The 25,471-nt window shown below is 39.0% G+C and overlaps 1 protein-coding gene across 3 annotated transcripts in view; it reads right to left on the bottom strand.

Annotated features, from left to right (window-relative positions):
* The window catches only part of LOC121516564 (protein jagged-1b), a 77,906-nt gene that overhangs the window by 29,130 nt on the left and 23,305 nt on the right, over positions 1-25,471 (bottom strand). For all 3 annotated transcript variants that reach the window (XM_041797916.1, XM_041797923.1, XM_041797932.1), the window contains one exon: positions 3,932-3,989. In XM_041797916.1, the coding sequence (XP_041653850.1) occupies positions 3,932-3,989 (58 nt within the window). The remainder of the gene's footprint in view (positions 1-3,931; positions 3,990-25,471) is intronic.

Below are 25,471 nucleotides of genomic sequence, written 5' to 3'. Positions count from 1 at the left end.
TTCCCTGATCACTCAGTTTGGCAACAAGTGCTTAGAAGAGTCCTGGTTGTGCTAGCTTCTTAAATTTAATATGGAGACCATTGGACACCCCTCTGAAGAATTTCAAAATAACTGAGCGCTGTAATCAGAATGTGATTATTGTTTTTATTGCAAAGGAATCCTGTATTAACTGTGTAAATAGATGTAAAAATAAAAGGTTAAACTAAATTGAGCAGCGCTCATTAAATTTGTCTTAGATAAGCCTAATGTTTCTGAAAATGTAAGTATGATGACAGACTGCATGGTTCAACTAACTTGCCTATTTACATACCCATTTGCATTTATTGAGCTGTCAGATGGCATGTTGTCCATCTGCAATAAAATGATAATAAGCCTTAACACTTAGCTAATGTCTTAAAAAGTTTATCAAATAATTCGATCAAACCTTGTAAATGTGGAGGCTTATCTTCTTTTTCTTGCAGCTGTTTTTGAATATCACTGCACCTACGTGGTTTGCATATAACCACTCTTCTTTAAAGTTTGCCATCTGTCCCAGCGTGCAGATTACCGGTGGGGAAACTGCTATCATTGCTCATAAAAATGAAGACCAAAACTATGGAAATGAGACTCTACTTATAATAAATGGAATTATCCTCCAATAGACAAAGGTACATCCTGCATATTAACTCTTGCTATGTTTTATTTAAACAAAACTCATTGAAGGTCAGACTGCCAGTGCTCAAAGGACATCCTATTTTCTCACTGTTTCCAAGGATTGTTTCAAAAGGTACAGTCGGGCTCCTTAATCCCCTCTGATTAGCAGCAGGGCCTGATAAGTCCATTCAGACTGCTACAGGACACCCGTGTTTGGGCTGAACTAAGCTGAATGGCTTTAGACCCGATGTAAGGGCTGACAGGAGCTCAGGTGAAAATGACAGATAATGCAAACACAACGTAAGAGCAGCGCTGGAGGGCATCGGGGAGGGGAGGGACAGGGGAGGAGGACAGGAGACAAGAGCACAGTGAAGGAGACGCAGCCCTGGTGCTGCTCCCAGTTTCTCATTATCTCAGCCATCTTTTGGATATGACTGGGGATGCTGGGATGAAAGGGACGACTGTGGTATGACAGGAATGAGGAAGGCAAAGGAACATCTGTCTCCTGTGCGTGTGTGTAGCGTGTGTGCGTGTAGCATGTGTGTGTTATTCTTTTTATAGCATGCAGCTCAGATTCCCTGTCATGGAGCTTTTCCTGATTATGAGGAGAAACATAAAGGAGACAAGCAGGAAATTAAAGGGTCTGGATAAAAGACCTTCTGGCCTTGAAATAAAGACACACGGGGTGTTTTCACATTGTTGAACTTCGTAAACAAGCATGAATCGTCAGCCTCCAGGCTAATGCTGCTTGTTGAAAACTTAACTTACAGCTATATACCATGGATGTGTTTTCTTGGAGAGACAATGGGTACATAAATTAATGCCACAATTAGGGCTACTTTTGGTTGAAGATAAGTGACAAGAATTTAACAAAACAACATTGGTTTTAAGTAAAAACAATTCCAAGAAAGGCTAAACATGAAAAAAAAAAACAGAGAAATTCCAGTGAACAAAAAAACAAAATGCAAACACACAAACAGCCATGACTAAACTATAGCTGATTTTAACTTTCCAGAGTGCAGTCAGCTAATGTTAGCCTTAGTTTCAAGCATAAATACCTCATAGTCTTGCTCCATTATTGTATCTGTCAAACACATCATACAACACTGGAGAATATACAATTAGAAACTTAAAACAGGCAGTGTCTAAAGCTAGCATCGCAGCAACTTGAAGCTAGCTCTAGCTAGTGCACAGTTGGAGCCAGCCTTAGCTAACTATCTTTTTATCATAGCTTATATTTCCCAGCATTTTTTTAAGTAGATAACTGATTTTTACAACATCTTTTTGTGTTTATTGTTTGAGTTTGTTGTTGCCAACAACACAATAAAGGCATGGACCCAATAAGCATAAAATGAGAATTAACAGCAAGTGGATAAGGCACAAAGCTGCTCTAGCTAGGAGAGGAGTCTGGCTGCTATTGTGAGACGCCACATCTGACAGAAAACCAGACTGAACATTTCAGGTAGGTTAGGGTAAGGGTTAAGGTAAGAGTTAAGTTAAGTAAAAGTTAAAAATTTGACCTGAAAAACCTAATTAAAAAAACATTTAGTAAAGCTGAGTAAACAGTCTAAGTACAGGACAAAAGCTTGTCTTCCATCAAAACACTCCAATGTAGCAAATGTAGCTTACCTTGCTCCATTAGCTCTTGAGCTGGGTAGGTAAAAGAGCTATGTAGCAAACACAGCTACAGCTAAAGCTCACAGAGCTCATGCGCATCTGAACTAACAAAGCTACAAAAGTAACATTAGCTATGTAAGCTACAGTGCTGTGAAAAACTATTTGCCCCCTTTCTGATTCCTGATTTTTTTTGCATATCTATCCCACTTAAATGTTTTGGATCATCAAACCAATTTTAATATGTCACAAAACAACCCAAGTAAATACAAAATGTAGTTTCTAAACGATGATTTTATTCATTATTATTAAGTCATGTTAAATCATGAGTGAACTGTGATTAACCACAGTTCTTGAAAAGCTGAGCAGTTTAAGTTGTAATTCGACAGCTATTTTCCCTCACTATTGAACTTGTATTTAATGTTAACATTACTCGCTTAAAGTAATGAACTAATTTTGCCTTAAAGGTCAAATATTATGCAAAATACACTTTTTTCAGAATTATCTAACAAAAATATGTGTCCCTGGCCTGTCCACAATCCCCACAAGAATCAGAAAACTCCATTTCCAGCTGAGTCAGAAAGCTCATTAACATTAAAAGCCACAGAAACAGCTCGTTCTGAGCTAACCCTAACCCTAACCCCCATACAGAGGGGTTTATAGACTTTCAAAAATCCAATACTAGAGTGTTTTTTCAGCAACAAACTTCACAGGCATGTTTCGGGGTATATTTGAGTAAAATATGTGACCTTTAAATGCCTTTTTCTTGATTGATATCTGCTATCATGATATCATTAGCTAGTGGATGGTAGCTAGCTAACTATGTTGCTGACATAGCATTTTTAGCTTTAACTAAGCCGAGAAAGCTTCTAAATGGATCTAATATCAGACTTTGTTTATGAACTAAGTTGAATTTAAAAAAAAAATCTAAAACTGGAAAAACATTGTGCCAGCAAATTAGGGCACTTCTGTTTTGATAGAGATGGCATCTCACTCAGTCGGCATTTGAGATCTACAGTCTGCAGCCAAACTGCCTCACTAGCTAGACCAGACGAACTGAGATATATTCAAAATAAAAATTTAATTCAAGTTAAAAAGTCTAATATTAGTCTATATTAGCCTTGATTGAGGGCTTGAAAAAAAATCATGTTCCACTATCTTATTAGTTGAGTATTGTCAAACAATAGCTTTGAGAAAACTAAGAAAACAGTTATGAATGCTTACCAATGTTGTTTAAGCTAGGTTAGCCACTCTAGCTTGGCTACTGCTAGCTGTAGCTGTAGCCTCCTGCAGGGTTGGGTCATTTTTCTTTGTTTTAAAACTACTTTCCCCTCATTTGTAAGGCTATAAAACTTATTTTTGAGAGTTTTTAAGTTTGTAAAATGCCATCTCATTACCAGTTGGGAATAAACGAAAATCAACACCTAGGCTTTTCCTGCTAAAGCAGTAAGAGATGTCCTGTCAGAAAATCAAGGGTGTATAATCATATAAAACAAAAAAATATAGGTTTGAAACTGTTTACTTATAGCCTGGGCTGCTGTACTTTGGATAGCTAACGTTTAAACTAACAGGATAACATTCAATCATCTTTCTTTGTCTTTATTTTAAAGCCATGGTGACTACTGATTTTTATATTTATGTACTGTATCAAAACAAAAAGGACAACCAGAGACTGCAGCCTCACCTGGCTCAGATGTGTCGTTGTCGTAGTCATAAGCCTCCAACACAAGAGAGAAGGACTTCTGTGAAAAAACACACAACAAACACACCTGTCATCAACATATGAGAACACCATGGTTAACATATCAAAAACAGAAACTGATTCTGGCCATCTTTAAGAATTTCACTGGGATAAATAAAGCACTCTTTTGTATCTTACTTACACCTTATTCATTAATTCTCTGTGGGACAGGAGCATATTACTTTGGGATTTCAGATGATGTCAGAATGACCAGCAATGGAAAAATGAAAGCAAGCAAATGCATGCAAATGAGGGTGGATTGCTCCTGGTGGCCTCGCAGTAATTTAGCAAATAACTGACAACAAAATTGATGCTGTGGTGAATCACAGCATTTAGTCTTTATATGCTGTGGGTTCACTTCTGTTGACAGATATTATGGCTGTTTGTGCAGTTCCTTGTATCCATCATTACAAATGTTGGAAAATTGCAGGGTTGATTAATCTTAAAATTACAAATAAATCATATTACTGGCATTGACACAACAATAACCCAAAGCTAGAAGTGGTGAAGTTCAATAACTTGCTGACTTCCAGTTATCCCTCTTGTAAAATTGTTGTTCATGTTGGTCATGAGGAGTTATTGCTTTGGATGAGTTATAATTTTCAACCTGAACATGCAGGATTTTTCTGACTTAACAGTCTCGTCATAGAACAGTGTGCTATGATATGAATTAAGATGAGCTACTTTTACATTGACAGCCTCAGGCATTATCCGTTATTAGTAGGTTACACCGGGGAAGCGCTAAAATATTTAAACTTATGAATAAAATAGAGCTGTAATAGGTTGCTTGGCTATGTTGGTGCTTCCAGCATTTATTTACTTCATGGTGTCAAAAAAACTCCACGACCTGGATTCAAGCAAAGCTCTTTAAACCCAAAGTGGGAGGCATTTTGAGATCTTTTAATCAAAAGTAAGTAAAAGAAGCATTTCCAATGTATGAAATGATTCCATCCCAAGTTAACTGCTGAAACAGTTATGTACTGTAGTATTAAGTAGCCTAAAATTGAAATAGTGAAGCACTATTTCTTGAAACTCTAGTATAACGTTGCAGCAGTGGAGTGACTGTACCCAGTTTTACTTCACCAGAATAGAGAGAGTGTTTCTATCCTTGTCGTCAGCCTTGAGTAAAAAGAAAGCAGTGCCAAGGCTGCAGCTCTGTACTGAATAAAAAACCTCAACCTACATTCATTCAGAGTGAGACGAAGAAAAAGAACAGCAGCCCAGTGAGGAAGGACATCCAAAAACTTCTATTAAATTTACTAAACACACTCCTGGAGCAGGTGTGTCGCTTTTCTGTTCCTTCTTTCACTATGCCAAAAGTCTTTGTGGCCTGTTCTGCAGCACACTCCTTAATCCCTGATAAAGTTGTGGAAGTTTTAAGCTTTTAACCTTAATATTTCATTAAAATGCAGAACCCTGTGTATGAAGATAAACTCAGCCCATATAAGGCTGCGCTGCAGTACACAAGCAGAAGACTCTGGCGTGAGCTGGACATCTTCAAATGATGACTTTGAGCTTACAAAGATATCACACTCTGGAGAGATAACAGAGGACAGGTGTTTCTGATGCATTAGTTCATCCTATAGAGCATTAATGAATAATTCAGACCAACACAACTCCCTCTCTCTCTCTCTCCATCCATCCTTCCTTCAGTGAAACACCACCAGCGCCTGTCATGCAAATCTTCCCACCCCGGCATTGTGGGTATGGTTTTCTCCTCCTAAAGGGCAGCATGGATGTGTAGTCACATCTTTGCAGTGTGAGCCTGAAGAGGGGGAGGACAAGAGGGGAGGTGCTGTGGGAAGGAGGGAGGAATAAATAAAGTTAGCAGGTGACGGGCACAGGAGGTGAGCGAGGTGTGAAGGGCAGGAGGGACGGATTCAGAGGGCACAAGGTTAGAATGTAGAGAGGGAAAGAGGAGGCGGACAGAAGATAAAGGGTTGCAGAAAGGTGCAAAATGTTAGGGAGAGTGAAAATTGGTGTTTCAGAAAATACTGAGTCAGGGGTTTGGTTCAAGTGGAGGCACATTCAGTTAGTCTTTTTTGCAACAGATGGGAGAAAAGGGTGAAAAAAGGGAGGAGAAACAGGCTAAGAAAAGAGCTTGGAAGGATAATTGCATAGGGAGCATGTTAAGGAAAAGGGCAAAGAAAGGTAAAAGCATGGCAGCTGTGGTGAGATAACGAGTTGTGGGACTCCTGGAGTTTGTCTGGTCTTTGGATATCTGACAGAGAGAGCGAGACAAAGAGGTCAGGGAGAGCTGAAACTGAAGGATGAAGGCACGGAAAGATTAGAAGGGAGCAAAAAGAGAGGGGAGTGATAAGATAAGAAAAGAGATTGTAAAGGAAGTGTGAGAACACACACTCTCGTACTCAACTCACACACAGTCCTGGGAATAATGAGATGAGCAGGCTTACAGAGGGCGAGCGGCTAGTTCATTAGGAGCAACAGACAGCAGGTAGCTCAGGCACGGACCAGCTGGAGTCATTATGCTTCTGCTTAAAACTCACACCTCTAGTCATGTTCAGTATTCATGATTTACAGCTTTACACCTCCAAATCCTGCAGATGATTAGGATCATGTTAGACTGTCATAGAATCATTGGTATAATAGGTGTTTAGATATTTAGATTATATGACATTTTTGAAGAGCTAGTGTCTGAAAATTCTCATATCTGTGTAAGTGGGCAAAATAAGGTTGGGGCATGTTATACAACACAAGTGAGAATCTAGACCAGTGGTTGACAGCTAGCCCATCCTCAGGACTTTCCTTCACAAGAAATTGCATCCCAAATTTCTTAAGATTTTTAACCACTCAGTTTTAATTAATGATAAAAGTTGCATGTTGGATCTTAGATGGAACAACACATATGACCCAACAAAGAGACAGGACTAAACAAACTTGTTTTAAGAGCGCATCATTAAAGGAGGCATGCAATTGTGCATGTATTCTATTTCACTCAGTTTTGTGTTGGAAAAAAATGGTTATTTTATTATTAGGATTTTGACAAATTAACACATTATCATTTTAAAAACCAAAGATGAAAATATAAGCGAGTCAAATCTCAAGAAAACAACCAAAGTTTACTCATTAAGATTAAACTGATGTAAGCTAGGCCCATGCAAAAAAAAAAATAGATACAGCAATATATCGTCATGTGCACTTTGCTGATATGCATCTCAAGACAGATATTTCAGAACCAATACGCCTGTAAATGCTGTGACAGCAGTTTTTGAATATGCATGCAGTTGATGCAGTTAAAAAAAAAACAAAACAGCAGATGGCAGAAGTCATAAAACTGCATGATGCAGCGCATGCCTCACACAGATTAAAGGTGGTGCTACACACACAAAATAGTCTTTATCAACTGCCAGCAAGACTAAGAGAATGATTATTTCAGGTTTGTCTATAGCTGAAAATCAGGAGTCGGACATGAGTCACACGAGCTGTGCAAAAACAAGGTAAAACACTGCAGCAACACCAATCTTTATCAAACACAAGGCCCCATGCTAATCAACAGTTAGTGACAACAGCTAGGATCATTTGGCTAATCTGTGTCATCCCACAAGCATTTAATGGTGCCATAAAATCAATATTTCATCATATGCAGCATTTGTGCTTCATTTTTAAAGACATGAGTCAAACAGTGTCATCCTCGATGAAGAATAGATTTGGTAACCTGACAAATCATGGGAAGATTCATCAACGTTCCAATTTTTTACGCATTTGTGGATAATGGCTCTCACCGTGGTTTGCTGGAGTCTCAAATCATTAGAAATGACTTTATAGAGCCAGACTGATGGATGTCAGTGACTTTGTTTCTCATCTGTTCTTGACATTGTTTAGATTGGGGCATGATGTGTTGCTTAATGAGCTCTTTTAGCTTCCTTTACTTGTCAGACAGCTTCTATTTAAGGGATTTCTTGATTCAGCATGTCTGGCAGTAATTAGGCCTGGATGAAACTGAACTCAGCTTTCCAAAAAAAAGGAAATCATGGAGGGGCAAATATGTTTTTACATACACTGTATATGCATCTGTGAAAATAGCTTTGTAATTTGTACAGGATTTGTACAAGGATTTCAAAAACGTTGCCGTCTGACAGTGTAAAAGTTCGCTGTTTAAATGACAGATACAATGTGAATTAAAACTGTAATTAGACAAACTACTGGTGTAAATATCCTAATCCTCTTAGCTGCTCTCCAGCAGCAGTTTGACTGATGTTGAGAGGATAAAATACAGCTGGAGTTGTAGTGATTTTACTATCAGGCGGGTTATGATGAACTGTCCGTCTGTACAAAACGCACACACAGCACTACCTCACGGCTGGCCGCCTCGAACACCTCTTAGCCTTATCATCTTTCCAATCGGCCTCCGACTCCCCTCCCTCTTTCCTCACCCTTCCTTCCATCTACTGTATGCACCCCTCTGCCAACTATAAGCCTTTTTCTTTTCTCTCACCTTTTCACCCCATAACGCTCATAGTCAGGTAAGATATGATACAGTCATTGATCCAGGAAGGGTGGATCTGCAGAAAGTCCTATTTGTCAGGCTGAAGGCCTGCTATGGCAGCCAGGAAGGGTCAAACTGACCATGGTTACCAAGTTAAAACCACAAAAACAACCACTGATACAGCTGAGTTTTAGTGTTTATAAAAATCAAGACAATCAGGCTCTGACATACCCTTCCTGACAACCTTTCCAAAACATGCACATTTACACCCTGGTAACCATAGCGATTTGTTTTTGCAATCTCAGAGAGTGTGGCTTCATTAGAGGCCAGGCAGAGGCAGCGTGACCCCTGAGTCTGTTCGACAAAAAAACAGCAAGCAAAGAGAGGAAAATCACACGGTAAACATCTCAAAGACGAGGCTGATAAGATCACAATGTGCTGATATTTTTACCTCGTTCAGTCACAAACAACATCAGACATCTGAGTGTTATTTCTGCCATTTGTGGAGATAATGGCCAAAGTGATGACAGCGGGGAAATGACATAATGGGAAAAGAGTCTGTGTGTTTGTGTGTGTATGCTTGTGTGTGTGGTTGTCATTTTAGAGGAGATAGTCTTGCAGGCAATGATAGTCAATCCCAAAACAGTAATAAGAAATAAATTACAAATTGGAAAGATTTATTTTGTCTTCTTTCCAAATTGAAAAGTCAAATGTTTCCACTATTTGAAACAACCCATAATAAATGTCAATGTTGTGTTTTGTCTTGTCAGATTTAAACAGACAGCCCCATTAGATATGCTCATTTCAGTTTCACAGACTATTACTCAGCTTGGTTGGCTGGTCCACAATTTCAAGTAACAAATACAATACAGTCTGGCTCATGGTGGTCCGGTTAATGAGTAATTCATACCCCTTTGAGGATGCAAAAACATACAATGTTTAAGTTTTAAGATCATGACAAAAATATGTCATTACAGCACAATAAATCTAACCTTGCAAGGCAGATGGATTTGCCAGATTGTCAACAGGCAAATCCATCTTGCAAAGCTCCAATCTACAACCAATCAGCGTCATTTGAGGAGAAAGAGGCGATGGCTGTGGGCGAGATTAAGGTGTACTAAAAATCAAAAGCAATGGCTGCTAGTGTAGCAGTTGCGTCGGATGTACGTAGCGCCATTTTTTATCAGAACTGGGTCAAATGTCTTTATGAAATACAGACTAAATCCCAGCATGGAAAGCTTTTTATGATGGAAAATATTGCTTTGCTCTTCTGATGGCCTGCTTTAGCATGAGTTGGCGATCGTAACCCTGGAGGGCAGGAGCACTGGGCAGTCACTGCTGCAGACTGTACCATTATCTCCTGTTGGATAAACTCCTTTCACCTTCGACCATGACTCAAGCTCTGCTTCCAGGTTCTAGTCAGCTATTGGTCACACCACACACACTTAAAAAATAGTGTTAATCGTTTTGTTTCATCATGGTTGGACTCGCTCACATCGTCAAAACCAGTTAAAGTTTCAAAAAAATTGTGTGCCATGCTTATGAACAAACAAAAAAGCATATCCTTGTGGCATGAATGTGCTTGAGATGGACAAATTGTAGCTTTTTATCCCTGTAATGGTACTACATTCAACTGTGGGGTTCTTTTTCATCTGTCTCTTGGCTTTTTTTCAGAGTAAAGGAATATCCACTGTGCTAGTGCTAATGTTGCCTTTTTGAAACAGCTGTTAAAATACCTCTGATAAAACAGCATCTAAGGACAGATTAAACACAAAACTTTAAAGATTGGTCATCTTGAATCAGCTTTGTGTTGTACTGCTGCTGCTGGACACAGAAACAAGAAAGCACACTTTCAAGTGTACAAGCAAATATTTGATTTCTCTAAATCCATGAGACCCTGAGAATCACTTCTTGTCTGTTTCCTTGTCTCTGTGTCTAAACTACCTCCACTCTACAGCTGCGGAGATTGATTTGTCTGCAATATGTGAGCCTGAGTGACACCTCTGTGAGAGCAGGTCAGCGCACAGAGACAACTACAGCCAGTTTTCGCTCAATTGCTGCCTGTCCCGACATGTGCAGATGGTCTGAGGCCAGGTTTCTGGCCAAAAAACAAGACAATACCAAAACAAGAGAATTAGTTCTGATTATTTTTCGTCCGTTCCCTCAGGCTGTATGCTGTCTGCTCGTCTCTACCATTCCCTTCTCTGCAGCCTCTCAGCAGGCTCACAGCGATAAAGCTCAGGATTACAGCATGCTACGCTAACTTAAACCACTGCGCTGAATTTTATTACACCATGACATATTTGATTAAATGGTTTAGAAAAATCAGCCCAGTTTTCATCCTCCTCGGCCTGGCAGGCCCCCCACCCCCCACATGTGGGTGCCCCTCTCTCAGCCCCCCTGCCATGCCTCCCCTCTCTCCCCCCATCTCTCCCACTCTCTCCCTCTCTCAGACATGGGCAGGGTAGGATATCCCGACAAAGCCAGGCTGTACAAACACAGCTCTACGACAGGAAGAACTCCCAGCCCTGAGAGAGGAATTTCCCCTCTGAGCTCACACACTGATGCGCACACATTAACACGCACGAAACCACGCACACCTGCATGCACATGCAACTCAAACTCACACATACATGCAACCAAAATTGATGAGAAGTCTTTATTTCCCTCACACAATGCCTTCATTTAGCTTGAAAATATTAGTCTGCATACTACAATGGAGATTGTAGTCCATTAAATGAGTCATTTATCAAATTGGGCACCAGGATTTTGTGCTTTAATTCAACAATGGTGAGCACTTATCTACAGAGCCCCTCAAGTGACATGGGTAGGAATTTATCTCACAGGTCTGCAGCACTTAATTGTCCTGTTTCCAAGAGAGTTAAGAGGTTAAGTAAGTATAATGAAGATGCCTGAGTCAGATCTCAAGAGAAAACTCTTAGAAAAAGTTCTTAAGGGGAATTTTAAAGTTACATATTAATTAAAGTTGGTACACTGAACTTGATGAACAAAATGGTGCTCACACAGGGCACCAATTTCTTTTCTGTGGGGCTTTTATTTTGAATTTCATGTCTTTTAAAGGCCCAACTGTGGAAAAGCATTGAAAAATGAGCTCTGGCTATAAATGCTGTAGTATTTAGCAATGGTTTACTTGCTTCATACTTGTCCTAAAATATAAATAAATAAATACATAAATAAAGAAAACTTCGCTTCCAAAAATGTTGGAACATAGTGCAAAATGTAAATGAAACTAGAAAACAATTATTTCCAAATCTCATAAACCCATATTTTATTCACAGAAGCAACTAAACAACATATTAGATGTTGAACCTCAGACATTGTACCATTTCATCAAAAAAAGCTAGCTCATTTTGAACTGATAGCAGTCAGTCACACAAGTAAAAAACAAAAAAAGTAGGGACAGGGCAAAAAAGGCTGGAAAAGTAAGTGGTACTTATGAAAAACTGCTGGAAGAGCATTTTGCAGCTAAGTAGGCTAATTGGAATCAGGTCAGTAACATGACTGGATATGAAAGGAGCATTTTAGAAATGCACAGCCTCTCAAAAGTACAAATAGGCAGAGGTTTATCAATCTGACAAAAAACGCATCTAAAAATTGGTTCAGAAACAGTTTCAGAAAATATTCTTCAGTGTAAAATTGTTAAGACTTTGAACATCCCACCATCTACAGTTCATAGTATCATCAAAAGATTCAGAGAATCTGGAGACGTCTCTGTATAAGGGACATGGTTTGGGGTCAACACTGGATGGTTGTAATCTTCGGGCCCTCAGGTAGCACTGCATTTAAAACAGGAATGATTCTGTACTGGAAATCACTGCATGGGATCTGGAACACTTTAAGAAATCATTGTCTGCCAACACAGATCGCCATGCCATTCAGCAAGTTACAGCTGTCTCATGCAAAGAAGTACAGAAAGACATTTCGCACACTGCAGGGCTCCAAAATATAATCATTTATTGCACCAACATGATATTTCTTAGTCTGATGAAGAGCTACTCTGCTCGAAACGTCACGTTGGTGCAATAAATAATTATATCTTGGAGCCCTGCAGTGTGCGAGACGTCTTTCTGTTCCCTGTAAGTCTCCTTTTCGGCTCAGCACCTGCCCACCTAGGTTCGGATGTGCGTGTAGACTTTTTTCTTACTCATGCAAAGAAGTAGCATTTAAAATGGAAAACTGTTCTGTGGTCAGATACATCAAAATTTTAAATTCTTCCATGTACACCATGTCCTGGGAAATAGGGGAGAGGAACCATCCAGCTTATTATCAGTACACAGTTTGAAAGCCTGCATCTCTGATGGTATGGGGTTGTATTAGTGCCTATGGCGTGGGCAGCTTACACACCTGAAAAGGCACTATCACTGCTGACGAGTATAGAGAGGATTAAGAGCAGCATATGCTCCCATCCAGACAACGTCTCTTTCAGGGAATGCTTGTCATATTTCAGCATGACCGTGTTAAATCACACACTGCATCCATCACAACAGCATGGCTTCATAGTAGAAAAGTCTGGGTGCTGAGCTGGTCTGTCTGCAGTCCAGACCTTTATCAGTAGAAATCATTGGAGGCATCATAAAATGAAAAAAATCAGGCAGAGAAGACCCAGAACTTCTGAACAGCTGAAATCCTACATCAGTCAAGAAAGGGACAACATTCCTCTCTCAAAACTCCAGTAACTGATCTCCTCATCTCGCAGACATTTCCAGACTGTTGTTAAAAGATGAGGGGATACTTCACAGTGATAAACATGGTATGTTGTTTATGTTACATTGTGAATAAAATACTCATTCGGTACAAAGTCTATGCACATGGGGTGCATGGTTGTTGGCACTAGGCTCCCAGCCCCCCAGATGTGTAGACATTGTGGCTGCTAATTCTTCTGTTTTTAGCTGTGATCCATTTCTGCCTTCTTTCCATGCTTTGCATGCTGGTGTGCAATGTACAACAGCAGATAACCCTGGTTAAAACTGAGGATTACAGATGACTGTGGGGCATTTGGGGACAAGAGTGTTTATTTAGCACTGGTATCCAGTAAGTAAAATATCCCCTTTGCTGTCTGGGTGGGGGCAATACAGACATCATGTCATCAGATACCAGAGGTCTGTATCTGTCTGCTCTTTAGTGCTGAGCTGAAAGTTCACAGTAGGTCTTTAAGGCTTATTCTCTGAAAACAGCAGTCTGCAGCATCCAAAAACTGCAATACAAGAACAATGAGTGTTCTGAAAATCACTATAATGTTCTCTGAAGTTCAGCTGCGGACTCAGCTTTAAATGCCATGTAAACTCATCATTGAGTTTCTTTGTAGTTTTATAATTATGCACACATTTTACATGGTGATCCAGAACTTGGTTACTAAAAACTTTGAAGAAAAGTTAGAAGTCATTCATCCTTCATGTGTTTTTATCACTTTGTTGTTAGAATATGTTTAATAGTGCTGGCGGCAGACTCATTTTATAGTATTGACTGTTCAGCAGACCTGCTGTGCGAGTAATTAGCTGGAATTAAATTACTGGAGGTTTACCAAACAAACACGGCTCTATATTTTCAGTGCATAAATAAATTACATTAAAACTCTTGGAAATAATAAAACAATTTGAGATAAATCAGGACTTTCTTTAAATTGTCTTAATCAAAACTAATCAATGAAACTATGACTGTATGCATCATATTATAACACTGATGTACTCTCATCAGAATGCTTTGTTTTACTCTATTTACTGACCCTTTAAAGAGCTTTAACTGTTGCTGAACTATTTTTAAATGCATCTGTAGAGTGATTTGTGAATTGCATGTCCAGAGCATAAAGAAGTAAAGGGATGGGGAATACTGTTTAAATTGTGAAATTGGTTAATGGTCTTGTACTTGAGCTTGTGTAATGTTTTTTCAAGTCGTCTATATTCAGTCACACACTACTGATGCAGTGGTAGGAGCAATTTAGAATAGCGTATCTTATCCAAGGACACATCGACACATCTGATTTGATTTGATTTGATCTACCTTGTCACTGATGATGTTGTTGTCGAAGTGATTGTTTCTATATACTGTACTTTGTTTTATTGTGCTGTGGTTTTAATATGCCTGTAATTTCGACAGCATTGGAAATGAGGGAAACCTCAATGTCCTTTTGAGAATAAATAAAGGTTTGAATGAAAAAATCGATATGGGACCATGAACCCATGAGCCTCGAGTGAAGAGACTACCAACTCTACCTACTCAGCCAAAGTCGCCCCAGCCACATCCATAGCCACAAATATTGCTTCAACTCTGGTTGCATCATGTTGCAGTGGTTAGTGCTGTCATCTCACAGCGTGGAAGTTCCTGGTTTGAATCCCTGTCAGACAGGGCCATTCTGTCTGAAATGTGCATGTTCCCTCAGTGCACGGTGGGTTCTCTTCGGGTATTCTGTTCTCCTCCAACATACCAAAGAAATGCTGGTGCCTCTATATTGTCTGTAGGTGTGAGTGTGCCTGGGTGTTTGTCTCTATATATCAGCCGTGTGATTGCTTGGCAACCAGTCCAGGGTGTACCCTGTCATTACCTAGTGACCGCTGGGATTGGCTTCAACTCCCTGCAACCCTAAACAGAATAACTACAGATAATGGAGAGATGTATGCTTCAACTCCTTTTTGATTGTCAAAAGGAAGGTTTTTCTTGCCACTGTAGCATTGCTATGCTACTCAGTGCTGAGCTCATCATAATTGATGTGGGGTCTTTATAAATAATTTGTCAAAGAGTTATGTCTTCTTGTCTTTCGATAACTTTGGTTAAGAATTTGCACAATACAATTAAAGATTGCTTATTTAATTAAGACACAGGGGAAGGGCATTCTCTTATTTTAGTAGCTGTTTATATAAATAATTTATAGTTGTGTAAATTTAGTATCTTAACAGCAATCTGACACTTTGAGTTGTATATTTTTAACTTGTTACCTAATCTTTTATTGCTTTAGTTAGCAGTTTAAATAAATGCACTTGAGCCTAATGAACATTTAAAAAACAAACAAACACACATATGAAGTACAAACCTGATTCTAAAATAGCTGGTACGCTGTGTAAAAAGTTAATGAAAATAGAATGCAGCCATTTTTTTTGGCTTTGTAGTGCCTTCATTCGATAGAAGGACAAAGGATAGAGTCAGAAATGGGACAAGAGTGGGGAGAGAGGGCCACAGGCTGGATTCAGACACGGGCCGCCCGCATACATGGGTTGTGCCTTAGACCACTAGGCCATCTGCACACCATGAATGCAGCAATTTGCAAATTTCATAAACCCAATTATATTCACAATAGGACATAAAATATCAAATGTTGAAACTGAGACATTTACCATTTCATGAAAAGTCTTAGCTCATTTTAAATTTAATGGCAGTCACACATGTTAAAAATAAAGGGACATGGCAGCAAAAGGCTGCTAAAAAACTGCTAAAGGAGCATTTTGCAACTAATAGGGTTAATTGGCAACAGGTCAGTAACATGACTGGACATAAAAGGATCATTTTAAAGAGGTAGAGACTCTCATAAGTACAGAAAGGCAGATGTTTATCAATCTGCCAAAAACTGCATCTAAAAATTGGTTTAGAAACTATTTCAGAAAATGTTCTTCAGCGTAAAATTGTGAAGACTTTGAAAATCCCACCATATATGGTACATAATATCATCAAGATTCAACCTGAAGAAATCCTTGTGCACAACAGGCAAGGTCAAAGGTCATACTTGATGCTCATAATCTTTGGGCCCTCAGGCAGCACTACATTAAAAACAGGTATGATTCTGTACTGGGAATCACTGCATAGGCTCAGGAACACTACATAAGTCATTGTCTGTCAACACAATCTGCCATAAATGCAAGGTAAGGCTCTATCATTAAAATAATTAGTAATATGTAAACATGATCCAGAAATCCAAAGCTCATTTAAAATGGACTGGGGCAAAATGAAAAACTGTTCTGTGGTCAGATGAATCCAAATTTGAAATTCTTTTTGAAAAACACAGACACCGTGTCCTGTGGAATAAAGAGGAGAGGGGCCATCCAGCATGTTATCAGCACACAGTTCAAAAGTCTACATCTATGGGGTTACATTAGTGCCTATGGTGTGGGCAGCTTAAACATCTGGAAAGACACCATCAATGCCGGAGAGTGTTTAGAGGTTCTCCCATCCTGACAATGTCTTCAGGGAAGGCTTTCCATATTTCAGCGAGTCAGTGCTAAACCACATACAGCACCCATCAAAACTGCATGGCTTCACTGTAGAAGAGTCCAGGTGCTGAAGTGGTCTGCCTTTAGTCCAGACCTTTTATCAAAAGAAAAAAATAGTGAATCATAAAGCAAAAAATCTGGCAAGGAGAACACATGACTGTTAAGCAGTTCATAACCCACACTGATAAAAAATATTCAGCCCAATCTACATAGAAAAAAAAAAACCTAGGCGACTTGTTGCATCATTTTTTCTTGTAGATTAGACTACTACTCTGTTTTAGTTCAGGAACAAAAAATCTAAGTGAAATTTACTTACATTTTCAAGTAGATTCAACAAGACTAACCTTGTCTAACTTAAGGTTTTCTTTGAAATACATGTAATTTGAGTTATTCTCAGCTTGTAAAAATAATTAACGCTTTCAATGCAGTCTAATACAATAATATGAAAAGTGTAATTTATGATTCCCTCCCACTAGTGGTATTCATCAGAAACACCTGTAACAATGCTTGCAAGGGAAGTATCGGCATTAGTTTCCACACCTTCTTGATTTTCCCTCATCGATGAAATTAACAGAAAATAGTTAAATTTTTCACTGCAAGTGGAAGTCAGGCAGTCAAACTCATTTTCAGGAAGTACTCTTTTCACTCATGGTGCAAAAGTGTTGACCATCAAAAACAACAATAATCCTTTAGAAAGATGAACAAAGGAATTCCAGCAGTGACCTCTGTACAATATTCAACATCTAAAATCACCTGATCACATTTAAACGTTTCTATAGACATATAAACACCCTGCCCCAGGGCATCATGGGAAAATTCTGCCTACATATCCCCAGATTTGAATCCCATCCATCTGATCTATTGTCACTGCCATGTCTTCAATTAGCAGTTCATCTATTCCTGATTGTTAGAAAAGCCATTCATCACTCATTTGAAATACCCACAATGCATCCCAGGGGGCATTTATTCATGGATAATAGAGTATTTTGTAGTTTTGAAACACAGAATGAAACTGAGTAAAGGTAACAAAGTCAGGCTTGGTTATGTGGATAAACTTTGTGAGATTGACCTATATTAGCTAAATTATTATTTTAGGAAATTTGTAACAAAAGAAACTGACAACAAAATTAGATTTACTTATGTCAAGCTAAACACTTGGATTTTTATGGTTGATATTGAAGAGTAAATTAAGTTAAATTTACTTTTGCCCTGATTCATTTTTCTCAGTGCACTTAAGACAAGAATGGGGCAACATCACTCGTCAAAACTCCAGCAACTGGTCTCCTCACTTCCCAGAAGTTTACAGACTGTTGTTAAAAGAAGAGGGGATGGTACACATGATAAACGTGGCCCTGTCCCTACTTTTTGTTGAGACGTGTTGGTGCCATCAAATTCAGAATGAGCTCATATTTTCATGAAATGAAATGAAAATGTTGTTTATGCTCTGTCGTGAATAAAATATGGGCCTATGAGATTTTCAAATCATTGCATTCTGTATTTATTTACATTTTACACAGCCTCCCATCTTTTTGGGGAATTGGGGTTGTACAACGGTGATCCTGTATGCAGACACACACACGAGCAGGAGGCTTTTAGACAATCTCACACTCTCTGTTTGGCTAATCGAGAAAATTTAATTTAGGGGGTGTCTCATAAAAATTTCAATATTCATGATCTGGAGTCCTAAACTTGTTGCTCTCACACACCTGCCAACCCTCGACCTTAACATCAGAAAGCAGCAGTAATTACAGACTCACTCATGAACAAACACAAACACACACAAACATGCAACTGGTTGTCATGACAGCAGCTGGGCCTGAGCAAGATTGGATGGCTGACACCTCACCTGCACTACAAATTAGTAACCACAGTAACAATGGCATTACTATTCTAGTGGCAGAGCTGTCAGCATTGTTTGTACATACACAGTTAATATAATAAAACCACGCTGTCAAGATGTTTGGAATTGGCCGTAATGGAAACAGCAAGAGGTCAAAAGGCTAAAATATCAAACACTCCAGATTGATTTTCACTGAATTGACAAAAAAGATCGCATATTATCTCGACACAGTCTCCCCACAGATGCTCAATCTGAACAGCTTTATGCCAAGCTGCTTTTGTGTGATATGGAAGGGCTTTTTGCCAATGAAGAGAAGACACCACTGACTTTCAATATAACAGTTTCCAGATCACAGGAGAGCAAAAGACATGACTTAGAGGTGAGTAATTTAAAATTTTCATGACTGTCTGTGGATATTTTCTCATGTGGGCCATCTCCCTGCCCTCAGGTTACACACTCACACAAACACAGAAGTATGGCATTAGACCCCCGGTGTGCGGCGGTCTGCTCCACCCTGCTCCCATGACCCGATCTCTTTAATTAAAGGTCTCTGTTCTCGCCGTCTCTTCTGTTTTTCTTTCATTCTTGGTATAATTAGTGCTAGACTTCATCTTCCTCTCCTCGCCCTCATCAATTTCCATTTCCCATCATTCATCTGTACTTTAACTCAGTAGTCAGATGATTGTTTGATTGAGAATATGTAAATGTAAAAATCTGTTAAAAACCCTAAATTCACATTGAAACATATGTAAAGATACAGTTATTGCCAAGGGAAATGTCCTTTATCTATCATAAAAGTGGGGTGAAATGTGATTTTTCATATTTCGATGTAAAACTTCATTTTCTCCAGCTTCTATGAGTTAATTGAAATATGAGTTAAATGACACATCTTATAATAGAGTTTCACAATAATAAATAGATATTATGACAAAGCAAAATGAGGGGTCTACCTTGTGCAGTGGTTACTGCTGGTTCCTTTTAGGCAGAGTTCCCTGGTTCTATCAGGTTTAAATAGGAAGGAAGCTAGACCAGGACAGATTTTAATTCTGAATGAATAAACACATTTATCTCAACTCTTCATTTCAAGTTTATTCAACTGAAATTTTAAATTGCCTGAAAACTGTCTTTTTATTCAGCAGAGATTTCAGTCCCCCAAGCAGGCGGCCTGGTTCATATCAAACTTGGGGCTCCTTTCCAGTGGGCCAATTCCCATTTTTCTCTCCCTGATTTCCCACTCCATCTGTCCTATTACATTTTTTAAAAAAGAGCATATCTTTAAAAAAGAGAACAACTTCATCATGAAATAGATTGTGCATTTCTGGATAAAATGTCTAGCTGAGTAACTTCCCTTGGACAATATGTAATATGCTTTTGTAATTGCACTTGTGCCACTGTTAAGCTCAAGACAACCTGAGGACGATCTCAGTAAAGATGTTTATTCTACAAAGACAAGCACAAACAGAAATTTCACCACAGGATCTATTTTTCATTAAGGCAATCACAAATGTTTGACTCATAAGGACAAAGATCCTCTTATTATGACAGAGAACTTATTTTAAGTTTATCTGTATCCATTTCTTTATCATCACAAACGGTTGTGCTTGACTTTTTAGTTGAAGTGTGGGGGGGGGGGGGGTCAAAGGATAACTGGATATAATAGGTACAATGTAATGTGATGCGGTGTGGTGTGATGAGACTAACTAGTATGAGCAGGATGAAATATACACTATGATAAGAAACTATTCAATATAATAGGATATGAAATGATATGACATGACATGGCATGACATGACACTATCCAATACAGCGTTTGGTGTAACGTGGTACAAAGTAGCACATTACCTTAATGACATTACATTTGTAGTGCATTATTGCCTACTGTTTATCCTCCAACGTACAGTACAATGTGGTACGATACAAGTCAATACGGGTTGATACAATACGATACAATATGACACTATCCAATACAAACCCTATATTACTCAATACCATATGATATGATAGAATACAACACTATATGTAATATGATACAATGCCATAAAAATAATACCTTGGTCCACATTACCTACAACTTAGTGATGCCGTTACCCTGCAACAATTGTTATATTGTAGAACAATCATATCATAACATATGACCAAGATATCTTATAAACTGAGGAATAAAAATGCCCTTTGAAAGAGAAAGTACAGGATTACTGTCTTGATTCATTGCATTTTAGTGTCACGTTCACCTCTTATGTTTTATCTCTTAACTCCTTTTACTGCTGTCTGACATTATGCTGCTATCTTCTCCCTTTTCCTCTTTTTATCCTCCTGTCAGCTGCTCCTTCTTTGGCCAATTAGATTCCTTTCACCCCATTCATGTCATGAGCACCACTATGAGAAATCATTAAGCGGTGAGGCAGCTGGAAAATCTTCTCTTTTTTCCATTTCAAATATCAATATTTGACACTAGTGATTCTATAAATGTGTCACACAAGATGGTAAACAAAAGAGTAACATATTGATAATTCGTCTTCAGAACATCAACATCAGAAAACGTTGTGTTTTTGTTTTTTTTCAGGTAAAAAAAAAAAATTCACCTGCATTAGCTGGTGTCGGATCAGAAAACACTTCAATGCATTAGTCTCAGAGAACTTTGGTTGAACTCTACACAACTAATAGAAATCAATGGACACAACTGTTTATGTATGATATAACACACTAAAATGGTTGAGAACCGGTTAAAGCACTAGCAATGAGTTACTATAGATGTGAAATATTCAGCTCCAAAGATACTTCAGGTTTCAATAAATTATGGGACAATTATGAGCAAATGTCTGAAATGTAGTGTAGAAAAACAGTAGTGTGTAATGGAAGTATTCAGGAAAAGTAATACAGTATTATTATCTGCCATGTACTGTCTGTCCCTCTCCTCACCCTCGTCCTCTCTCTGTCTGTCACATTCCTGCAGGGTTAATTGGCTTAAACTAAACTATGCAGTTACTTCAAACAACAGAGGCCTCTTGACATGACGTGCCCTCATCCTGCATGTCGCCCTGCCCCATCTCCATCCTGCCTCCCCCCTCCCATCATCAGCTCTCCCCTCCCTTACCTCCTGCTGCTCCTGACTCTCTCAGCCCCCCCCCCACACACACACCCAAAACACCTGCAGGCCTCACGCTGAGATCATCTCCTGACTCTCACTTCCCTCAGTCTCGCCTCCACAGCGCTGACATCAATGTCAACCTTTTGCTCTTTCTACCACCCTGAACCTCCTCCCTCACATCCCCCAGTGCAACCCAGACCAACTGCCCTCATCCCCTTCTACTCCCCCCTTCCTCATCTCTGACTTCCGCAGGAAATTACCTTGTCTAGCCGCTTCACATCCACCACTGTTTTCAAAGAGAGAGACATTATGACTAAGAAAATAGAACGAGTCTGGTGGGGCGTGCAAAGAGTCATGTTTGTTAATGTTTTTGTGTGCTCATATTGCCCAAGTAATGATAAATAAATAGTTCCCAAAATGAACAAAAAGAAACAAATAAATGGGGTATCAGCAAATATGTAAACAAATGGTTAATTAATCATTTGGAAAGTTTGGATTTCTGGAAATTTCTTCTCAGGCTCCTCTCTTTTTGAGATCTGTTCTTGAAATATCATAAGAAATGTGCATATATTTTCTCTGACCTTTCTAGAGATGCCACCACAGCCAAAATTGTCATCTTTAATTTCTGTGTGATAAATGGTGGAGAATACTGAAGAATAACAATGGAAAGAAGCTGCATATGGAATTCCAAAAACATGTGGTAGACTGTGAATGTGTTCATTTTCTCCATTGTACTGGAGAAAAAATGCCACTTGCACTCCAACTGAATCTAAATTTTTATACACTTTACCTCTTATCTACTGAATCTCAGATGGAAACACTTTTCAATCCACTAAAATTTTACAAGACACATTGTGTCACAGCTGCTTTGAGATTCTGCTAAAGATAAAACCTTGAGACTAACAGAGGATGTCCACTACGCTGGAGATGTGCTGGCTTGTAGACAGACAAAAACATTTTAAGCTTCACTGTTATAAATAGGCTCCTAAAGTCATAAAGCTTGAAATCAAAGAAAATTTAGAAATATGTCAACCTGAACCTGATGTTCTTTATCTTTCCTTTACTTGTTATAGTCTTAATGCATCAATGCTGACGATACACAAGGTGAGAGGCGTGATGTTTATGGAGATTTCTACCTGCCTTCCCAGGTCATAGTGTTGCCAGATACAGCTAATAGTTTCCAGCCCAAAACCTGCCCCAAAATCCAGCAGAATACACAAAAAACAACCAAAATACATTTAAGTGCCGCACAACACCCAGTAAAAGCCAAGAGACTGCTTAATCACACCCAAAATAAATCCTATAACCACAAGCAACAGCAGCCAACCATCACAGCATGCCAATTTCAGGTGTATCTCCTCTATCAGCATGTCTCTACTTCTAAAAAACACAGCAAACCTGACAGAGATAAACAACGCAACTACAGAAAACTATATTTTTCATGTCATCAGTGCACAAAAACACTCTGAGCTTAATCGGATGCACAAACTGCACTTTCACAGATAAATAGGCTAGTTATCATAATCATTAATTTATACAGCAGAGGGACAAGAATGTATTTGACATTGTATCTTTAGATGCAGATAATGCAGATGGTACCCCAGAACTGCTTACATTTTGGTGGCCAAAGGTCAACGTGGGCCTCATGTTCATCTATTGCTTTGCAGGCAATTCATAGCTGAATGAACCGAAGGGTTAACTTTGTACAATGTCCACTAAGGCTAGTGGATCTAAGGTCTTTGCACACCAATTCTCTTAGTTTTGGATGCTTGTTTTTCCAATCTGTAATCAAAAAAAAAAAAAAAAAAAAAAAAAAAAAAAAAAACGCCATGTACTCAGACCTTGTACACTGTGATTTATTTGCATTTGCTGCCAACATTCATAGAATGAGGCAAATTGTTTCATACCGTGAAGAGCAAAAAGAGTGAAGATGATTCTGTGCTTCCTCCTCTTAAAAAAAAAAAAAAACACTGCATCCATCTGTCCTTACAGAGAGCTTTGTATGACACAAGCTTACACATCATATGGCGTTATGTCGAGTTGGAGAGATTAAGAGCAACTTTTTGATTCAATCTCTGTTACGTGGCTGAGTACAAACTTTGGCACACTATCGATTATGTTCCATGGTTGATTTCTACATAATGCACAGCATCATGGTGTTTAAACTGAGGTTTGAGCAGATTTTAGAGAGGAGAGAGGGGGAAAGGTGAGCGTGCGAGAAAGTAGCAGCAGCAATTGTTCTGAATCATCAATAACCCATTTAAATAATGTAAACAAGCTGAACTGAAAAAAATTACAGATGAAACTATTTCCATCAGCATGCAAACATCATCATTTATCTTTATTTAAGTACAAAAGTGCGTATGAAAAAATGGACTCAATGTGCGAAGGCCTTAACTGACTAGATTTGGAGGTCAAATTTCAGGGTCATGGGGCTCATGTAACCCTTGCTTGTGAATGCTTATCTCAAGAGTACTTTGAAGGATTGTCTTCAAACTTTACGCATGTATTCACCTCCACTTAAGGATGGACTGATTAGATTTTGGTGGTCAAAGATAAAGGGTTCTTGACTCCTCGCTGTACTCAGACTGTTTGGCAAGTGAAAACTTTACAGACACATGTAACTGTCAGACAGTAGTTCTTGCTTTCTTAAGATTTGTTTTCAGCTTTATGCCTTTATTTGGTTTTTATGCCTTTAATACATCTCTTATCTAGATGAGTTATTAGAGATTGAGGAGAGTGGGAAATGACATACAGGAAAGGAAAAGTTGGTTGGACTAAAATCCACAGAGGACTTTAGCCTTGGCACATTGGGTGTGACCTCGCCCATGAGAACATCTGCATTAGAAATTGCCAAAATTCACTGAGGAAATGCTTTTTTTTTTGGTATAACTCAATTTCCCTCAAAGCCCTGATCTCTCCAACCTGAGCTAGTAGGGAAGAAGAAATATTAGAATCAGTGGGCTGTATGGAGTAACATTTGAGTCAAATAGCTGGCTGCTAAAAGATCTCTTTTGTCTGTCAATGTCTCAGTAGATCTCCTAAAGGTTCAGGTAGTTTACTTAGGCATGATTTAGTGTTCAACACTATCAGTAGATCATAGATTTGACTATAAAATAGTGCTGTCAAATAATTTTTTAAAAATCTAATTAATTACAGATTTTGTGATTGATTAATCATTATTAATTAAAACTAGAAAAGCACTTGGAGAGCGCAGACCTCCGCCATTAGCCCTATCTCCCCATAGTAAAGAATCCTTTAAAAATTTCCTGGATCCGTCACCATGTGCCCCCACCATGGCATTCGCTTATTACTCCCTCCCCGGTGGGGAGGGCGAGGCCAAGCATTGGCTTCGCTACGGGTGGACGGTCATGGTGGAAGCATTGCCTGCTGGTGCCGACAGATGCACTGACAGTCTCACCCATGGTCTCACTGGACGACTGGAAGTCATGGCAGAGGGTGAATATTCCTCTATTCCTCCCAGCATTGTGAGTATTCTCACTACAGTTCGCTGTCTGTCTCTCTGTTACGCTCCGACTCATCTCCTCGACTGGGCGTGCATCCTTCAAACTCTATAAACTCCAAAACTTTGAATAGAAACACACCCAAAAAGCTGCTGGGATTGAAGTTACTCATGTCCGCCATCTCCTGGTGTAAAGTGGTAACAGCGCAGACCTCCACCATTAGCCCTATCTCCCAATAGTACAGAATCCTTCAAAAAATTCCTGGATCCAGACAGTGATCTGGATCACTCCCAAAATCTAATCAGTTCTTCCTTATGCCATTTCTGACATTTCCTGAAAATTTTATCAAAATCTGTCCATAACTTTTTGAGTTATGTTGCTAACAAACGAACAAACCCATCCGATCACATAACCTCCTTTGCAGAGGT

This window comes from Cheilinus undulatus, linkage group 2 (assembly GCF_018320785.1).
Source record: "Cheilinus undulatus linkage group 2, ASM1832078v1, whole genome shotgun sequence".
Lineage (NCBI taxonomy): Eukaryota > Metazoa > Chordata > Actinopteri > Labriformes > Labridae > Cheilinus > Cheilinus undulatus.
This window is presented reverse-complemented; position numbering and strand designations above follow the sequence as displayed.